Source organism: Apodemus sylvaticus, chromosome 3 (genome assembly GCF_947179515.1).
Source record: "Apodemus sylvaticus chromosome 3, mApoSyl1.1, whole genome shotgun sequence".
Lineage (NCBI taxonomy): Eukaryota > Metazoa > Chordata > Mammalia > Rodentia > Muridae > Apodemus > Apodemus sylvaticus.
Genome location: NC_067474.1, coordinates 140,538,852 through 140,558,879, shown reverse-complemented (window position 1 = coordinate 140,558,879; position 20,028 = coordinate 140,538,852). Strand labels below are relative to the sequence as shown.

The window sequence follows — 20,028 nt, the reverse complement described above, 5'->3', positions numbered from 1 at the left end:
TGATATAAAAATATTTTTTTTTACTCAATAGGATTGTTCTCTTTGCATCTCTGAGAACTTAGACTTTTAAAAATTCAAAGTAGCTGGGTGGTGGTGGCGCATGCCTTTAATCCCTGCACTTGGGAGGCACAACCAGGGGGCTACACATAGAAACCCTGTCTCAAAAAAACCCAAACAAAAAAAATTCAAAGTAAGTTTAATAGATTAAATTTTTGGAATTCTCATAGGGGAGGAAGAAGTCTGTAGTACCTGTGGAGCCCAGAAGTCTTATTCAAGGAGCCTTGCAAGGGTGCTCTGTGTCTGGAATGACCCTGAAGTATATGTATGGGGTAAATGCATGGAAGAACTGGGTTCAATGGAAAAATGCCAAGGACGAACAAGGAGATCTGAAGTGCGGGGGTAAGTGCTCAGTATCCATTGTGTTCTGATGTGTGAGTATAAGCAGTAGAAACAAACTCATAAATGTATTCAGAGACAATTAGAGCTTGATTTTATACAATCCCACTTGATTATTGTTATTCACCTGTCTCATCAGGAGGTGACCATGCCTCTGCTAGTCCGTGTTCTGACTCCATAGGAAGTACTCAAGACCACGCACTCCCTCAAGAATCCTCAGAGCAAGGCTGTAAAGGTAAAATTTGCTTCTGTCTCTGCTCTAAGTTATAATATTGGAGTTTAATTTTTTTTTATATGTGTGAGTATTTTGCCTATATGTGTATCTGTGGAACATGTGCATGCCTGGTGCATGCAGAAGCTAGAAGAGGGCATGGGATCCCCTAGCGATAGAGCTGCAGGTAGTTAGGAGTCATCATGTGGGTGTTGAGCTAAGAGCCTGGGTCCTCTAGAAGAGCAATTAGTGCACTTAACTGCTTGAACCATCTCTCTAGCCCCTAATAATATTGATTTAGGTTTGTGAACTGACTAGCTGTGGCTAGGTGTGCTAGTCTCAAGACTGCAAAGGAAAGAGGACCAAGAGTTCAGGGTAATTTCCAGCTGCACAGTGAGATCAAGGCTCCCAAAAAGAGAAAGGGTGCTGAATTGATTTTTAAAATTTAAGATTTAGAGTCTTAAGAAAGAGTGATTAATTTTGTATCCTCAGTTGTAAAAATGTTACTATGTATACAACTGATTCTAAGTTTATAAAGCACATATAATAATTTTATTTTTAAGCATATAAATAATTCCAAAAAATCTAATGTGTCTGTATAATAAACTATATTAAGCTGTAAGGGTTTTATGATATTTTGGATAAAAAAAAATCAAGAAAAGCCTTGCTGCTTCTGTAGACATATTCCCTGCCATTGAGATCCCTATGACTTTAGGATATTTAAGATTTATTGTATGGGGCTGGAGTGATGGCTCAGCAGTTAAAATCCCTGCCTGCTCTTCTGAAGGTCCTGAGTTCAATTCCCAGCAACCACATGGTGGCTCACAACCTTTTGTATAAGATCTGATGCCCTCTTCTGATGTGTCTGAAGACAGCTACAGTGTACTTGCATATAATAAATAATCTTTTAAAAAAATCTATTGTATGTGTGTTTTGCCTGCATTTACATATACTTACCACCTATGTGCCATGTGGCTGAGGAGGTCAGAAGAGAAGGTCAGATCCCCTGGGACGAGGGTTACAGATGCTATGAGTTACCAAGTAGGTGCAGGAAAACCAAATCCAGGCCCTCTGCAATGGCAACCAGTGCTCTTGTCTGCTGAGTCATCTCTCTAGTCTCAAAATCCATAATGCCTTTTAATGTTTGTTTCACCTCAGGGTCCAGCCATTTAGAGTCAGATATTCCAAATACAGCACTCATGTACGAGAACACTTTTTTTTTTAGACTTCCATGGGTTTTTACTTTTTGTTGATTTGATTTACTGATCTAGACTGTTTTTATATTTTATTTTTAATACTTTGTGCTGTATACCAATAGAGTCAGTATGGATGAAGTGAGGTTTGTTTGTTTGTTTTTAATAAAAGAGAGTTAAACTTTGGGCTTACCATTTTAGAGGGTTATAGACCATGATCATCTCAGCAGACAGTGGCAGGCAGGCATGAGTATTAGAAAGCCTGTTCTCAGTTACATACCTTGTCCAACAGGCTGCACCTTCTAATGCTTCCCAAATAGTACCACCAAATGGTGACCAAGCGTTTAAATAACTTGTAAGGACCATTCTCATTCAAACCATGTCCCACTCCCTGGCCTGTACAGGCTTGTAGACATATCATAATGCAGAATGCATCAAGTCTAACGTAAAGTCCTCATGGTCTTTCGATCTCAACATTGTTTGAAAGTCTCTTCTGAGACTCAAGGCAGTCTCTCAATTGTAACCTGTAAAATCAAAAAGCAAATTATGTACTTCTAATGTATATTGACACAGAATATTTATTAATGTTTCAAAAAGAAGGACAAGGGGCATACTGAGGAAATACTGGACCAAAACAAGACCAAAACCCAGCACAACAAACTTTAAATCCTATAGTTCCATGTCTGATGTGAAATGGTTTAGATGGTTCCACCCTTCCAGCTTTGTAAATTGCAACACACTTCTAGGGGCTGGAGAAATGGTTCAGCGGTTAAGAGCACCGACTGATCTTTCAAAGGTCCTGAATTCAATTCCCAACAACCACATGGTGGCTCACAACCATCCATAAGAAGATCTGACTCCCTCTTCTAGAGTGTCTGAAAACAGCTAGAGTGTACTTACATATAAAAAAAGAAAGAAAAAAAGAGTGCCACACGCTTCTCCTGGGCTGATTTCGTTTCCTGTCTGTAGCTCTAATGGCTCTGACATCTTGAACATTTAGGGTCTGTCCAATGCAATCCAGGTTTTACTTTCATAGCTTTACAAAATGGCCTTGGTCCTCCAGGGAAGGGACTCCCCTGCCCCATGCCTAACCTAAGTGTCTCTCCTTAACAGCAGAGGAAGACTGGTGTCACAGCCTTCACTCCTGTGTCCTTTATGACTCCAATGCCAGGACCACATGAACAACACTGCCAAGGCTGCTGTTTGCTTGAGATGGGGCTTGGCCCCCTTGAGTCATATTTACATAAGCTTTCATTTGTTGCTGTTTGTTTATAATTTTGTTTTGGGCTTGAGATTTTCCAACTATACATTCTCTCTTACAAGTAGGTGACTATCAGGTTTTGACTTTTATTGCTGGTAGTCTGTTTGCTGGCCTTGGAGTTCACCAGATCTGATCAGATCGGACAGTTGCTACTCTGTATTGCGATGACTTCCACGCAGCCTGTGTAAATCAGGTGTTAACCTTTGTGCTCTGAAAGGCCTGTAAATGCCCTCCTGTTGGGAGGTGTGCCTGTAAGCAGTTCCCTGCTGTATAGCTTTCTTCGTTGAGAGAGCAAAGAGAGCCAGGTGCAGAGTATCTGTAGTTCCTGTGTCTTCAGCTATTTGGAGGCAAAGGAATGAAGATTATTTGTGTTTACAAGTTGGCAACTTAGACTCAAACTTAAAATGTGGGTGGAAAATGATAGGAATAAACGTGGACATGTGGCTGGGCAGTGGATACACATACCTTTAATCACTGCAGTTGGGATGCAGAGAGAGGCAGGCGGATCTCTGAGTTTGGCATCAGCCTGGTCTTCAGTTGTAGGGCAGCCAGGGATATACAGAGAAACCCTATCTCCAAACCTAAAAAAATTGAGACACACACACACACACACACACACACACACACACACACACACTAAGGGAGGGAGAGAGGGAGAGAGGGAGGGAAGAAGGGAGTTCACAGACTGGTAATATCGTTTTATATTACCAAGTCTCGGTGTGTTAGGCACAAAAGCTGTTCAGCTATTTTTACTTATCATTTTCCCACAAAATCTGTAAAATATGTTATTCACCTGATATCCAGATGTGCTGAGTACAGGGACTGTCCCAGGATCCTCCCGTAGCTTGTACAGAACCAACATAGAAGAATCCCAGGAGTATGTTTGGGAAAGTGTAAGCCTGTTAGAATGCAGAAAAGCAGTGATGAAAAAGTTCATACTGTACAACAATCAGTATATTCCAAGTATATCCCACTGGGAGCTATACAAACAGGGTAACTATCCTGTTGGGAATAGAGTTTTTCATTTCTTAAGAATTTTAGTGTAACACGTGAAACTCGTGCTTGGCCTTAATTTGTTCATATTTTTTTCCCATTCCCCAATTTCTCTTTACCATTTCATTTTATGACCTAGCAACAGCAAAACTGCATTCCAGTATTTCTAGAAACATGATATTATTCTATGTCAGTTGAAATATCCTATACTAAATTCTGAGAAAGAAAAAGTTATACAGCACTTCCTCTGTGGATCTTTCCAGTGCCTTTAATACACTAGCAGGCCTGGGAGTTCTTTGAATTCTTCCAAAGTGAATACAGTATTGGGTTTTTCAAATTTACCTGGTCTTAGTACAAACCCAGTTTTCTCCAATTCCCGTATAGAAGCAGATTTCATATAGAAATAGAGATTTCATATAGATCGAAGCTGGCCTCAAGCTCTGTGTTCTTGTGTGTGTGTGTGTGTGTGTGTCTGAGGATATCTTCAGACTCCTGATCCTCCTGGCTGTGCTGCTGGGTGCTGGGAATACAGGCATATGGCATCATGACAGTCTATGTTCTTGCTTGGGATTGGACTAGGGCCTCATACATACTGAGCAAGTGCTCTCCCTGCTGCAGCACAATCCTAGGCCAGGAAAAGTGTTACTGAATGTTCTCTGGAGAGAGTTTGCATCTTCAAATTAGCATTCTTTACCTGCCTGCCTTTTTAGATCTTCCACTTTACGTGGTATAGCTCTATGTTGCTTCTTTCAGGCTCTTAACTGGACTCTTCCCTATTAGATCTCCTCCCTTTCCCTCCTCCCCGCTCCTCCTCCCCCTCTCCCCCTCTCTCTCTCCCTCCCTCCCTCCCTCCCTCCCTCCTTCTCTCTCTCTCTCTCTCTCTCTCTCTCTCTCTCTCCCTCCCTCCCTCCCTCCCTCCCTCCCTCCCTCCCTCCTCTCTCTCTCTCTCTCTCTCTCTCTCTCTCTCTCTCTCTCTCTCTCTCTCTTTCTCTCTCTCTCTCTCCCTCCCTCCCTCCCTCCCTCCCTCCCTCCTCCCCCCTCCCTCCCCCCCCCTTCATTGTGTAGCCCTGGCTGTTCAGAATTTGCTATGTACACAAGGCGGGACTCTAACTCAAAAGAGATCTGCCTGCTTCTCCGTCTCATGCTGGGATTAAAAGCATACATAATTACACCCAACCTCTTTTGTTTACTTTCATAGAGTCCTAGTTAAACAAGACTTCTGTCATATACAGTACCTGCTATACCATATGCAGTAAACCATCTTTATTTCTCCACTGGAAAAAGAGGATCTGTTCTTTGATTGGTTTTTTTTTTGATTCTGCATAGGATCTTTCTGTGTAGCCCAGGCTAGTCTAGACCTCAGAATTTTCCTGCTTCAGCATCTTTTTTTTTTTCCTTTTTTTATTTTTTTTTTTTGGTTTTTTTGGGTTTTTTGGATTTTGTTTTTTCGAGACAGGGTTTCTCTGTATAACCCTGGCTGTCCTGGAACTCACTCTGTAGACCAGGCTGGCCTCGAACTCAGAAATCCGCCTGCCTCTGCCTCCCAGAGTGCTGAGATTACAGGCGTGCACCACCACCACTTGGCCTTGCTTCAGCATCTTGAGAACATGGACTACAGGTATGTGCTCTCCTGATTTGTTTACAGTGTCTTTGTTTTCCAATACAGTGTTTAGGGCACGATTGTACTGGTGTCGATTCAATGAACAGTAGTAGCCTTACTGTGTTTGTTAGAGTTAATGTTTCAGATGTATTTTCTCTCTTTTCACAGTCCGCTCTATGAAATTGAAGGAAGATATTCTGTCCTGCACTTTTTCTGAGTTGAGTTTGGGCTTATGCCAGTTTATCCAAGAGGTGCGGAGACCAAATGGTGAAAAGTATGACCCAGACAGTATCTTATACCTGTGCCTTGGAATTCAGCAGGTACCAATTTCAATAACTTGCACATTTGATTATGGTTTCATCATCTAAGATAATTTCTGAATTAAGTTGAAAATGAACACATATTGTCATTTAGTTTTGTTATAAACTTTTTTTTTAGTGGACAACTGTCCCAATTTAAAAGTCTTAACATATAGCCCTTCATAAACTAAACTGAGAATGTTGGTAGAATAAGAGAGATGGAAGTCATGTATTTTACAGGTAAATGAACAAAAAGCATATAAATAGCAGTCTACCTAGAAGCAACTGTGACTGTCTGCATGTAGAAATGTCTTATTTGCATTTTGAAGTAAAAAGTAAAATAATAGATACATGAATACTTAGATTTGCAACAATCACTTGTAAGAGTGCTACGTAAGCTTACTATAGCAATTTGAGCACTCCAGTGCTAGGGTTTCAGACCCATCTGACCATGCCTCTCTTGGACTGAGGTGCTGGGGATTCAAACTCAGGTCCTTATGCTTGTTCAGCAAGTGTTTTATCCACCAAGCTATATCCACCTTGCCCCTACCCCTACCCTACTTCATTTAGTTCTTATTTAGCACAATAGGGTCCATACAACTTGTTTCTTTCAATGAAGGATATTCTCTCTTTCTCCTCTCCCCCTCCCTCTTTTCCTTTTTCTTTTTCTTTCTTTTTTTTTTTTAAAGCAGAAAGGATCATGGGAAGTTTGAGGCCAGCCTAGTATTAATTTAGCATCAAGCCTGCCGTGCTTCCAGGAACCAAACCTTAGGAATTGCTTGCATAGCAGATGCTTTACAAACAGCATCTTAGTCCTCTAAATTTATTCTTTAAAACAGGGAAACATAAAAAGGTATAGGGGCTGGAGAGATGACTCAGCAGTTAAGACCACAGACTATTCTTCTGAAGATCCTGAGTTCAAATCCCAGCAACCACATGGTGACTCACAACCATCCATAGTGAGATCTGAAGCCCTCTTCTGGAGTGTCTGAAGACAGCTACAGTGTACTTACATATAATAAATAAATCGTAAAGAAAATTATATATAAATGTAATATCAGTCTATTCCCATTCTCTCTTGGATAGATAGACAGAGGCATAGAAACACATGGCAAAGCAAAGTAAAAGTGATTAACAAGGAGCTGGAGAGATGCTTCAGCAATTGATATTCTTTCAATAGACCTGGATTTAGTTCCCAGGACCTAAATGGTAATATCTACAAATTCACATTGCAGATCAAACATAACTATCTCTTTGAGCCTTTATAATTTCTTTATGGTATGAATGTTAAAATTCTTTTCCTCCTTTTTAAAAGAACATTTATTCATCTATGGGGCAGGTATGCCATGATGCATTTTGTAGAGACCAGAGAACAGTTTGTGGGGATCTGTTCTCTCCTACTGTAGTGGTCCTGCTGATTGAACTCAGGTCATTAGTTTGACAACTAGTGCCTTTACCTCCTGAACCATCTTCTTGGTTTGTCTGTTATTTCTTCATCTTTTGAAAAGTTCTGCACATCACTATCATCTATAATCCCCCTTTTCTGTCCCAACACTCCAGAAAGTCTTGCTTTTAACTAGCTGAATATCCAGTTTGAAAGACACAAAATGAGACCATTTTGTGTTTGTCTTTCTGCACTGAGCATATTTCAGTTAGCATATTTTCCAAGCCTATCCTTGTTATTTACTTAAAGTGAGTGCATACTCTTTTAAAGGCTGATGGTATTGCATTGTATATGGGTACCACCTTTTTGTTTCATCTGTTTATGTACATTATATTAGTTAACTTTTTTCATCACTGTGCCAACATAGCTGACAGCAGTAACTTTGCAGGAAGGTTTATATTGGTACAATTCAGAGTCTACAGACACTGTAATAGATAAAGTGTGGTGGTGGGAGCTTATGGCTTCATTTCACCATAACCACCTATACAGCTCTGGCCAGAAGCTGAGCTAGGCTGTTAATATCACAAGGTCTGCCTGGTAGGCCCCGTGTCCCAAAGTGTTCCACAACCTCCCAAAACAGTACCCACCAGCTAGCTGTTGACCATGTTTCCAAACACAGAAGCGTATGGGAACATTTCATATTCAGATTTAACACATACTAGTTGACTTCATATTTAAGCTGCTGTGTGTAATGTTGGAGTGAACCTAGAATGCTAACAGTAGGCTGGAGAGAAACTCAGTCTTGAAAATGCCTGCAGTATGAGCATAGAAACCTGAGTTTAGATTCTCAGAGCCCATGTAAAGCCGGCATGGTGTCTGCCTGTACCTCCCAGCACTGGAGAGGTAGTCCCTGAAGCTAATTGCCAGCCTGCCTAACATAATCAGTGAGTTTCCGATTCCATAAGAGCTCTTTTTTTCACAGAATAAAGGAATGAGGAAACCTGCCCAGTATTGGCCTCTGATCTGGATGTTCAGGAGAATCAGGGCATCCTGAAACCGGAGTTTCAGGTGGTTGTGAACAGCCATGTGGATGTTGGGAATTGATCCTGGATCCTCTGCAAGAGCAGTGAGGGCTGAACCCGCTCTTCAGCCTCAAAGTGACACTTTGAGGTCACTTACTAGATCTAGAGTGATTTGTTGCCTTGCCAACAGTATATAGAGTCATATCCATTGTTTTGTACTACTTTATTTAATTTGCATTAAATATGTTTTAAATATATATTTTAAAAAATGAGCTTACTTTGTGGCATGCACACACACGCAGACACATGGTAGAGAGGCAAAACCAAGCTCAGTCCTTTTGTAGAGCAGTGTATGCTCTTAACTGCTGGGCCGTTCTCTAGTCCAAGTATTTTAATCTTGAAGTGTTTTGATCAATGGCGTTTTTATAAATGGACATTTGTTTGTTTGTTTTTTAACTTCCTACTTGGGTTGAAAAAGGATTTGTTGTCTATATCCCACAACCTGCTGAGCTCACATACTGACTCTGACTACCTGTTTGTCATAAGTGCATGTTTGTGAACCTGTTATCTGAAAGGAGAGGTAATGTTCCACTCTGCTTCTTGTGTGAATGTTTATGTTTGTCTCTGGCATAGTTATGGCTAGGGCTTTCAACGCAGCGGTGAATAGGAGTGGCAAGGACTGACGTTCAGATCTCATTCCTCACCGGAATGGAGACATCTTTAGAACCATGCTTTTTTTTTTTTTTCCTAGTTTTTTGGATTTGGTTTTTTTGATACAGGGTTTCTCTGTATAGCCCTGGGAGAACCATGCATTTCATATGTAATAATGTATTTAAAAATGTTTATCTGGTAACATTAGAATATTCTACATCTCACTGGTAGTTGGCTTTGTTAGTCTGTCTTCTGCATTTTAAACTTGGGAAAATGACTTTGTTAAAAGGACAACAACTGAGGCTAGGGGTTGAGTTCAATGGTCAGTGTTTATTTGGATTTTGCATGCGCACAGCGTGGGTTTAATCCCTAACACTGCAAAAAGAAAAAGAAAAAAATTACTTATCTAATAACAAAATAAACTAGGCAAGTAAGATCATAAGTTGCTTTTGAAAGGCCTCATTCAAATGGATATTGTAGTGATGGATACTTGTCATTGACTAGGAAAAAATATAAGTGAAAATAATTTTCTCCAGCTTATACATATCCAGAGATGAAATACATTGAAATAGATGTGAGATAATACCTTTAAAATACTGAAGACTCAAGCTATAGACTCAACAAATGCTTCCTGCTCTTTCAGAGGGCTTGAGTTGAGTTCCTAGCACTTAGGTCAGGTATTTTCCACCTATGATTCTATCTCTATTAGAAGCAATGCCTTTTGGCTTACATGGACACCTGCACTCATGAACACATGTACAGACACATAAAATAAATCTTTAAAAACAAACTAAATGCTACCTTGATTTGTTCTGTAACTATTATATTTTTCTTTATTGATTTATATCTTATAAATGATAAACTGCTTCCTCAATACATTTTAAATGGTATATTATCCAAACATTTTGTTTTGTTTTGTTTTGTTTTGTTTTTTGTTGTGGTAGTTGTTTTGGGTTTATTTTGTTGGTTGGTTGGTTGGTTTTTTGAGACATAGTTTTACTGTATAGCCCTGGCTGTCCTGGAATTCACTATGTAGATCAGACTGGCCTCCAACTCACAGAGATTCACATGCATCTTTCCCATGAGTGCTGGGATTAAATGTGAGCTCCACCACCACCACCACCTACCTGGCTATCTCTTCTTTGATATTGCTAATAGTTGACCCTTTTAGGTTGGAATTACCATACACACCTTTAATCCCAGGACTGAAAGTCAGGTAGAGCTCTGTGAGTTCTCAGTATGTTATACATACTGAGATCTAGGATAGCCAGGGCTATATAGAGAGACCCTATCTCACCCCCACCCCCCAAAAAGGATCATTCAAGATGTAGTTCCAAGTGTTGAGAGCTGTGATTGGAAGGACCTAAGTAAGGTTTCTTTTTCCATCTTAATATCTATTCATTTTTATTTTATGCATATGGGGTTGGTTTGTTGGTTTGTCTTTAAGATTTATATATTTTATGTATGTGAGTGCCCTGTCTGCATGTACACCTTCATGACAGAGGAGAGGATTCAGATCCCATTATAGGTAATTGTGAGCCACATGTGGTTGCTGGGAATTGGACTCAGGACCTCTAGAAGGGCAATCAGTGCTCTTAACTGCTGAGCCATCTCTCCATCCCAGTATATGGGTTTTTTGATTGTATGTGTAACTGTGGACCATGGGCATATAGTGCCCATGGGGGCCAGACAGGAGTGTCAGATTCCTGGAATTGGAGTTATAGCTATTAGCCACTGTGTGGGTGACAGGTTCTCTGCAAGGCCAACTCTCTAGCCTCCACCCCTGCAATATGCTTTTATTTTGTCTTATTATTTTACTTTTATTTGTCTGGATGTTTTGCCTAAGTAGATACCTGTGCACCATGTACATGTGTGGTGCTGAGGGAAGATGAAAAGTGCTGGGCTCCCTGGATCTTGAGTTATCAACAGTTGTGAACCACCAGAAATCAAACACAGGTCTTCTGGGAGAGCAGTCAGTGCTTTAGCCACTTAAGCCAAGTCTCTAGTGCCACTTCCAACCTCCATGTCCCCAAGCCCTTAAATTTGAGTTTGTATTGTTTCAGGAGAAAGTTAGTGTAAGTAGTGTGGTAGACAGAAGCTCAGTAAGTACATTGCAAACACATGGTACATATCAGGAAAGGAGAGTTCTGAGTATGCATTGATCAGGGTTATCAAAGGAGTAAAGAATTCATATTCAGGAAGTTTATCTATTTGGAGTGAGTGAGTGAGTGAGTGTGTGTGTGTGTGTGTGTGTGTTCTGTATTTGTTCGTGAGCCCACAGAGGAGGAGAAGGAGGAGGTTTGGACCTTCTGGGATTAGAGATCAGATAGTTGTGGGCTCTTTGGATCGTCTGGGTCATCACAAGCAACAGCATCTGGTTCTTGGATTTATTCTATACCACCCAATTCTTTTTTAAAAGAACTTTATTTTGCAAATTCAGTGCCAAGTATCCGTGCAAAAACCTTGAACTTGAACCCTGGTGTTTTAATCTACAGTATAGTGCTTAGAAGCTGTGCAGGACAGACGGGAGTAGAAAAGGCAGACATTAAAGGACAAAGCCATTTCTTAGAATGCTTTCTAAACTTGAACTTTTATACCAGTGTGTGTTCTTTCTTTTCTCTTTTAGTACCTGTTTGAAAATGGTAGAATAGATAACATTTTTACGGAGCCCTATTCCAGATTTATGATTGAACTTACCAAGCTCTTGAAAATATGGGAGCCTACAATACTTCCTAATGGTAAGGGTATTGTTTTTAATTATTTTGTGATATATTTGTATAAATTGATTTTTTTAAAAAATATTTCATATATTGCAATATAATCTGTTTTGATGTAATACAGTTCAGCTTTTTTAAAAAAAGATTTATTTATTTTATGTATGTGAGCATACTGTAGCTGTCTTCAGACACACCAGAAGAGGGCATCAGATCCCATTACAGATGGCTGTGAGCCACCATGAGGTTGTTGGGATTTGAACTCAGGACCTCTGGAAGAGCAGTCAGTGCTTTTAAATGCTGAGCCATCTCTCCATCCCCTATTTACAGTTCAGCTTTTGAGGAGAAAATCTTAGGCTTATTGTTGACTGTTTTAGTAAAATGCAACTGTCAATAGTTAGTGTATGAAACTAATACAGTGTAGATTAGAGGTCCTAACATCTCAAAAATACATTCAATTATTGTTACATTTCTAGGACTGTTTCATCTGATGGTATCATGAAAGCTGAGTGCTAGTCATTAGGATTTACTCTGCACTCCATGCACAGATGGTCTTTTCAGAATGTTGGTGATCTGTGCTTGTTTTATCCTTGAATTTTTAACCAATGTTGTTAGAAAAGTCTGTGGTTCACCCCGTCTCTCAGGCTGTGACTGGAGAAGTTAGGGTAATAACCAAGAATGTGTCCTTTCTGTTGAGCTATGGAGAACCTTTGAAGCATTCTGAGCCACATGCTATTTGAGAGGAGGCTGGCAACATTGATTTGGAAGTAATAAAGTCATGTTCATGGATGATCTCCCAAGAATAGAATATAGAAGCAGCAACAGAGAGGATTGAAGAGAGATCGTTGGGTTAGACCTGAACTGAGGGACATGGAGAATCCTCTGCAAGGAACAGTACAGTGCGTTAAGACCTTGACCTTTTCAATACAGATTCCAGACAGTCCTGAGGTGCATGGCTGTTAGTGCAAGTTAAGATGAGAGGGATGCAGGAGGGAAGGAGGAGGTCCATCTTGCTAAAAGTGAACTTGATGGTCTGGGCAGTAGCTGCTTTACTTCCCATGGATCAAAGTTGGCTTTGTCCTTGTTCTGTAGTCTGAACTAAAAAAGAGTTATTAATTTATTTACTTTACATCCTAATCACAGCTCTCTCCTCTCCTCCCATTCCCTCCCTCTCACCTCTCCATTTTTTGTATTTTTAAATTATTGAAAACTTGAAAGAAAATATTTTGTGATATGAATATTGCATGAAATTCAAATACCTGTAAACAAAAAACCTTATTGTCTATGGTTCTTTGCTTTCTACAACAGAAAGTTGTTCAGAGAAAGCAGCCTTGTCAGGCGAGAAGAAACAGCACAGTGCAGGACTGGGGTCTGTCTAGGTGAAGTGTTGTTTGTCCTGGTGCTGCTTCTGTTTGCTGCATAGAGAAGAGGTGGAAGAGGGCAGCCTTGCTCTGCTGCCCCTGTGGAATCGGAGATCACATGGCTCTGTTCTTGTCCACTCTGTCTAGGTTACATGTTCTCCCGCATTGAAGAGGAACATCTGTGGGAGTGTAAGCAGCTGGGCGCCTACTCGCCCATCGTCCTGTTAAACACCCTCCTTTTTTTCAATACCAAATACTTCCAACTAAAGAATGTTACTGAGCACTTGAAGCTTTCCTTTGCCCATGTGATGCGACGGACCAGGACCCTGAAGTACAGCACCAAAATGACATATCTGAGGTTCTTCCCGCCTTTACAGAAGCAAGAGTCAGAGCCAGGTGTGTTGGTAAATGAGGCTTCTGTCTGAAGTGTAGATGGTTATCACTGAAGGTCATAGAGGGTACACTGAAACATTTGAATATTTTTCTGTTTCAGAGTATGTTACACGCTCTCAAAATGAGAGGACTCTGGTTCATTGTAATTTTATTAACTTAAGTTAGAATTGCTGAATTAATTGTGTAGTCCCCAGTTTAGTTGGGTAGATCCCAAATAATCTACTTTTAAAACTTACCAGAGTATTTAAATCTGTAACCATGGTGATGATGATGAGGTCACTATTTCCAGGTACCAGTCAACAATTAACAGTTAAAAGAAACATGCTTAGCGGGGCTATAGAGATGGCTCAGCAGTTAAAAGCACTGACTTGCTCTTTCGAAGGTCCTGAGTTCAAATCCCAGCAACCACATGGTGGTTCACATTCATCTGTAATGAGATCAGGTACCCTCTTCTGGTGTGTCTGACAGCAACAGTATACTTACATATAATAAATAAATCTTAAGAAAAAAAAGAAAGAAGCATGCTTGGCTTTTAATCTATTGGGCTTTTTTGTTTTTTTACAGGAGCACCTTGTTTTAGTTAGCATCCTTTAGTCAGTTCTCAAATTCTGAAAGAACTCAGAAGCTGGCCTAAAGTAGACTGCTGTTATCTACTGTAGGCCTGGGTCAGTAGTAGCCGCTTCAGTAAGTGGATTATGATCATGTGTTTCAGAAACAGACTGACTCCATGTCCTCAACATCTGAAAAATACTGCTATTCTAGAACTAGAAAGTAGAGTTTTGGTCTGTGTTTGGTTTTAGATTTTTTAAGCCTTGTCTTATTATATAGTAGCTCAGTCTGTCCTTGACCTCAGAATCCTCTTAGATCGGCCTTCCTGAGAGTTGCGATTTTGCTGTGCCATCTTGCACATACAGCATATATACCCACAGAGAAGTTCCTAAAGTATTAAGTATTAAGTATTCCATAAATACATCAGTATTATGTTCTCCTAGTTGTTATTACATCAAGAATAAATTACATAGTTGAAATGTGAGGACTTAAATTTTCTGAAGCTGAACTCTGAATAGTCGGTATGTGTGCCCTATATATATCAGCTTGTTTTCAGTTGCTCCTTTAACTTTAGAAATACTAAGATCATCTTGCCCCTTCCCCTGATGTCTGTCTCTGGCCGTAGCGTGGTACTTATGTCATCCACTTCGTAGTTTTGGTTCTTGCTTTTTGATACATCTCACTTTGTATCCCAGGTGGGCCTAGAACTCAGCTGTATTTCCCAAGCTGGCCTTAGTCTTGAAGCCACACACCCTCCTTGGCTTTCTGAGGGCTGGACTTGCAGGCCTGGTTCTCCTCCTGAAGGTCTGCTTTGTTATCTTAGATAATATTAGCAAAGGAGGGAGAGGTAGTCAATTATTTCTACTTTTGATTGAGTACTTGACAGTGTTGATAATAAGTTCAACTTGTTTTTAAAGTAACTTGTAAGGCATTTTATGTTAGAAGCTGGAATTAATTTGTTTTAAAGCAATAATACTAATAGCTGGAGAAAAAGAGTCCTAAACCATTTGTTTTAGAGTGACTATAAAAGCTGGGCAATGGTGGCTCACGCCTTTAGGGCTACACAGAGAAACCCTGTCTCAAAAAAAAAAAAAAAAAAAACCAAAACCAAAAAAAGAAAAAAAGAAAGAAAAAAGAAAAAGAAAAAAAAAAGAGTGACTATAAAAATGGGCTTTGGAGGGATCTGGAGGCTCAGTGGTTTAGAGAACTGGATCCTCTTCCAGAGGATCTCTATTTCTATTCTATTCCTAGCACACACGGCAGAGGAATCTGATGCCTTGTTCTGGTCTCTCTGGGCACTGCATAAAGGTAGTGCACAGACATACATGCAAGCAAAACACCCATACACATAAAATAAAAACAAAGACATCTTTTTTAAAAAATGGATTGAGGCTATGGTTCAGTGGATAAAAGTGTTTAAAATGTAAGCATGAAAACCTGGATTAAGATACCCAGCTCCCTTGTAAAACCAGCAGTGATGATGTTTATCTCTTACCTCAGTACTGAGGGGGCTGAGACAGGTGGATCCCTGAAGTTTGCTGGCCAACCAATGTAGCATATGACTAAACTTCAGGTCAGTGGGAGAACTGTCTCAAGAATAAAATAGAGGGGCAACAAGATGGCTCAGCAGGTGGCAGTGATTGTTTCTTAAACCTAATGACCTAAATTTGATCCTTGGAACCCATGTAAAGCTAGAAGGAGAGAGTTAGTGCTACAGAGTTGTTTTCTGACTTCCACGTGTATACACAGTGTTGTGAATGAATGAGCGCACACTCACATATGTAAGAGTGGCTTGGGCTCTATGTCCACATAGTAGAGTTTTGTTCAGATGAGACACATCCACCTCCTTCCCATGCATGTACCATGCACAGTCTAACAGCCTAGCCCCTGTAGAGTCCTGTCCTATCAGATGATAACTCTGACGCTGTTCCTTAGAATACGTAAGTAGAGGGAACTGGAGCAAGAACTCAATCTGTGCTAGTGCCCAAGAGGAGAGATACATCCATATAGATGTTTTGATTTATGAGCCCTGCACCTAATCCATTCTACTGAGAAAACTGAGCTCCAGATGAGGACGCCCAGCACCGGCACTTTTGTCACACAGCTCATCTTTGTTTTTGGTTTTTTGGAGTTTTGTTTGTTTGTTTGTTTTTTGGCTTTTCGAGACAGGGTTTCTCTGTGTATCCCTGGCTGTCCTGGAACTCACTTTATAGGCCAGGCTGGCCTCGAACTCAGAAATCCCTCAGAAATCCACCTGCCTCTGCCTCCCAAGTGCTGGGATTAAAGGCGTGCGCCACCACTGCCCAGCAACTCTTCAGGACAAGCCTAGTGTTTAGTGTATAAACAAAACACCTGGCATATAGTTGTTTAACAAATACTGTTGAATAAATGAAAGCAGGAGTTACAGAGTCTGACTGTGAAACAAAGCTCACTAGGTATGTTGACACTTACACAAATCTTTGAATTTTTTTTTCTGTCTCAAGATAAACTAACTATTGGCAAGAGGAAACGAAATGAAGATGATGATGCCCCTGTGGGTGTGGAGATGGCAGAGAATACCGACAACCCACTGCGATGCCCCGTCCGGCTTTATGAGTTTTACCTATCAAAATGGTAAGGGTCTTTCTGTGCTCTGCATGCAGAGCACGCGTCCATCACCCAGCACCCTTTGCACTTCGTTCAGGTACACTGGAAACTAGAAGCACAGCTGACCATGACAGAGGGCCTGCCTCTGTTCATATTTTCTCCATCCTTCTGTCTGCCTGGATGTGGAACTAGGAAGCCAGCCATGTTATCTAAATGTTTTTCTCCAAAGAGGGAAAACGTCACATTTCATTTGACCTTCTAAAGCACTCTTGTTCATCATGTATATAGAGTCTTATCTATAGTGATTTATTTTTTGTATAGTAAACAAATTCTGAGGCTGGGTTTTGGCTAAAACCTTCAAGGAGGGGGAAGCTTTGAAGAAATTGAGTTTTGTCTGTTTAAGAGCCAGCAACTAGATAGGTCAATCCCCATGCCAGGGGTACATTCTCCCCTTAGCCACAGATGGTCTAAGTCCAGAGTTTAAAGTTATGAATTAAAGAAACTGACTGCAACGCATGACTCACACTAAAAGTACTTTTTTTTTTTTTTTTTTTGGTCAAAGAAATAATAGCATCAAGTGACCTATACAAATCGACCCATTTGAAGTGAAGTACATGATTTATGCTTTTTTTTTTTTTAAAAGGCAGGGTCTCATGTTTCCCAGCTCCTCTTTGTTTTTGTTTTTTTTGGGGGGTTCAACTTGATTTGTCCAAGATGGCCTTGACCTTCCTGATCCTCATCCCTCCTCCTTCCAAGTGTTAAGACTACAGGTGTCTGCCCACACCACTGTGTTTCCCTTCATCAGTCTCCCACTTTCAGCTAAGTTCTGGGTTGCTGCTGGGAGGAACACGCCCTGTTATCCCTGTCTGTCCCTGTGGTTCTGGTGTTACTCACAAAACTGTTAGCTAAGAAAGGTTGATGTGTATTTACCATGTTCCGATCTCAACTTCAGTTTCTCTCTTTTGCTTGTGTTTCCTCCTACGGATAGTTCTGAAAGTGTGAAGCAGAGGAGCGATGTGTTCTACCTTCAGCCCGAGCGCTCCTGTGTTCCTAACAGTCCCATGTGGTACTCCACATTCCCCATAGACCCCGGAACCCTGGACACCATGCTGACGCGCATTCTCATGGTGAGGGAGGTACATGAGGAACTTGCCAAAGCCAAATCTGAAGACTCTGATGCTGAATTATCAGATTAAGATGGAAGTAAGGTTCCTATTTTCATGCACACTGGTATGCACCAAGCTGTGAATACACTCAGCTGTTGGAAGGATGTTGAGATCCAAGTCCTCTTGACTTGTTTGTTTGGTGGGGAAAATGGCAGCTTCTGAGCTGTAGTGTGGCTGCAAATGAAACCTGAAGGGAGGAGTGTGAGTGGATTGGCAGGGAGAGTTCATAGACATCTTCGAAAGACTAACCAGTTTCTGAGTGGTGCATAATCTTATTTTCTTTGGGAATAAGAAATTGTGGAATATTTTTAAGGAAAACTTGTATAAAATTCTACCATAGTAACCTTAGTTAGAAGGGGTAGCTTTGCAGTGAGACCTTGGCTGCAGTAGGTTACTTGAGCAAGCTGTCCATGAGAGTCAGTTAAGATCAGTGCGCAGCTGAGAGTGACATCAGATGAGGACAGTGAGACTCAGCCTGGAAGATCCAATAGAAAGACTCGGGTTTTTATAAAAAGATAGTGGTCTGGATTGATTTTCACTGCCAACCTATTATGTGAAGGGTAGAAGCCTTTAGTCTTTTAACTGAAGGCCCCTCACATCAGAGGACACGCCCTTTGTTACTGTTAGTGAGCCCCTTTTCATTTAGGGTCTTGCCTTCTCAGCTGTGGGTGATTTAAGGTAAAAAAGGATGATATTCCAGAAATCAGCTATGTACACAGAAAATCTGTGGAGCCCATTAGACCCTGGTGTCTTGAAGTATTTATAGAAAGCCCACTGACATGCCCACTAATCCGGGTGCTGCTGTCTCATGGCCTTGGCTGTGCTGCACAGAAGTGGGGCCTCCCTTGTGTCCAGTCCCCCATGGCAGCCTTTCTTCCCTGTCTTACTTTCCTGTTTCCAAACGATGCTGCTTGTCCATTGTACCAGCCCTTGTCATTTCAAAAGGAATAATCTGTCTCCATAATTCTGACAAATGTGTGGGTGATCCCACAAAGACACAGTATTATGTAGCTGTCGGGATAACAGTAGGGAAAGTCGTAGTAGGTTCCTGTGTAAGGCATTTGGAAATTGACCTTATCGCACTAAGGAACTTGAAAGTTAGGACCTCTGGGGCTAGAGTCGGAGGTGACTGATTGGCTTTACACATCCATGCGGTCTTTCACTGCATTGTTCCAGATTCTAGCTGTCTTAGTTCTCTGAGGACTGCAAGGCACAGGTGTGTGTGTGACGTTACCAGGCCGTCTCCCTCATCTCCATTCTCAGTTTCCTTCCTACAAAATTTTGAATCAAGCTTTTAATAATGTTGGATAATTATTGAGCTTCTTTAATTGAAGTTAATTTGAGCTTACAGCAGAACTGAGAGAAGTCATAAACTTCTCCAATGTGTCATCTTAAAAGATGTCCCATGTTATAGGTGGGAATAGTAACTTGTTTTTGTTTTTGTTTTTTTTAAACAAATAAAAGTCATTTAAATACAACAGAACTTTAAAATGGGCCTTTGACATTGTGTACTTGGTGGTTCTGTCCCTCTGCTTGTAACAAGTATCCATTTTGTTACTAAGAATTGTGTGAAAGAAGTAAATCTGCCCCAGTCTGTATGATTAACTCCATCTGTGCTGTCATTTCTGACAGGGAAACGTCTTCCTTCCAGACCTCGGGTGATTGGAGGGAAAGCAGTTGTCCTGTCTGATAAGTCACCAATAAACTATCCAGAACAGCAGGCGCCCAACCCTGCTGTATCAGTTCTGATCTGTGTAAACACTAGCATTTCCCATCTATAGTTGTAGGAAAAACAAATACTGTTAGCTTAGTAGAGAAATTGTTATAAAATACCAAAAAGGAAAAAAAAAAACTGTATCTTTTAAGAGAACAACCACTACCCAGATAAATGACTATATCAGGACTTCAGCTGCATGTTAGTGCAGGGGCTACTGACCCCTAAACTAATTCTAAAAACTGGTTGATCATCAGTCATTCCTCACGAGTGTAGCTGTTTGCTGTGTCAATTATTTACTTTTTTTATTTTGTTAAAATTGTGTAAAACGATATTTACTTCCTTCTCCCTTTAGGGGAGTGGGGAACAAACCCAGCAACTAGCGCCTGAGCTCGTCCTGTCCTGCTGTCCTTGGTCTTTAACTGTCTCTGGATTTTCCCCTTTGCAGGAACCACAGAACTATTCCCTTAGAATAAAATAGTATATTTGTATTTGATGGGTGAGTTCTTTTTCTTTGTGGCTTTAAAGAACTTTA

General features: G+C 40.7%; 1 protein-coding gene and 1 long non-coding RNA gene across 5 annotated transcripts in view; one reads left to right on the top strand and one right to left on the bottom strand.

The window, feature by feature from the left end:
• Zmym4 (zinc finger MYM-type containing 4) overlaps positions 1-19,989 on the top strand; it is a 104,297-nt gene extending 84,308 nt beyond the window's left edge. For 3 of the 4 annotated variants that reach the window (XM_052177380.1, XM_052177382.1, XM_052177379.1), the window contains 7 exons: positions 228-399; positions 536-631; positions 5,823-5,974; positions 11,637-11,748; positions 13,233-13,481; positions 16,511-16,640; positions 17,602-19,989. In XM_052177380.1, the coding sequence (XP_052033340.1) occupies positions 228-399; positions 536-631; positions 5,823-5,974; positions 11,637-11,748; positions 13,233-13,481; positions 16,511-16,640; positions 17,602-17,809 (1,119 nt within the window). In that variant the 3' untranslated portion in view covers positions 17,810-19,989. The remainder of the gene's footprint in view (positions 1-227; positions 400-535; positions 632-5,822; positions 5,975-11,636; positions 11,749-13,232; positions 13,482-16,510; positions 16,641-17,601) is intronic. The other variant, XM_052177381.1, reaches the window with a different exon arrangement.
• LOC127681295 (uncharacterized) lies at positions 1,551-4,072 on the bottom strand. The gene is made up of 3 exons (XR_007977101.1): positions 3,855-4,072; positions 3,527-3,642; positions 1,551-2,324 (listed from the first exon to the last, which is right to left on the bottom strand). It is a non-coding gene; the product is annotated as an uncharacterized LOC127681295 (long non-coding RNA).
• Positions 19,990-20,028: the final 39 nt, after the last annotated feature.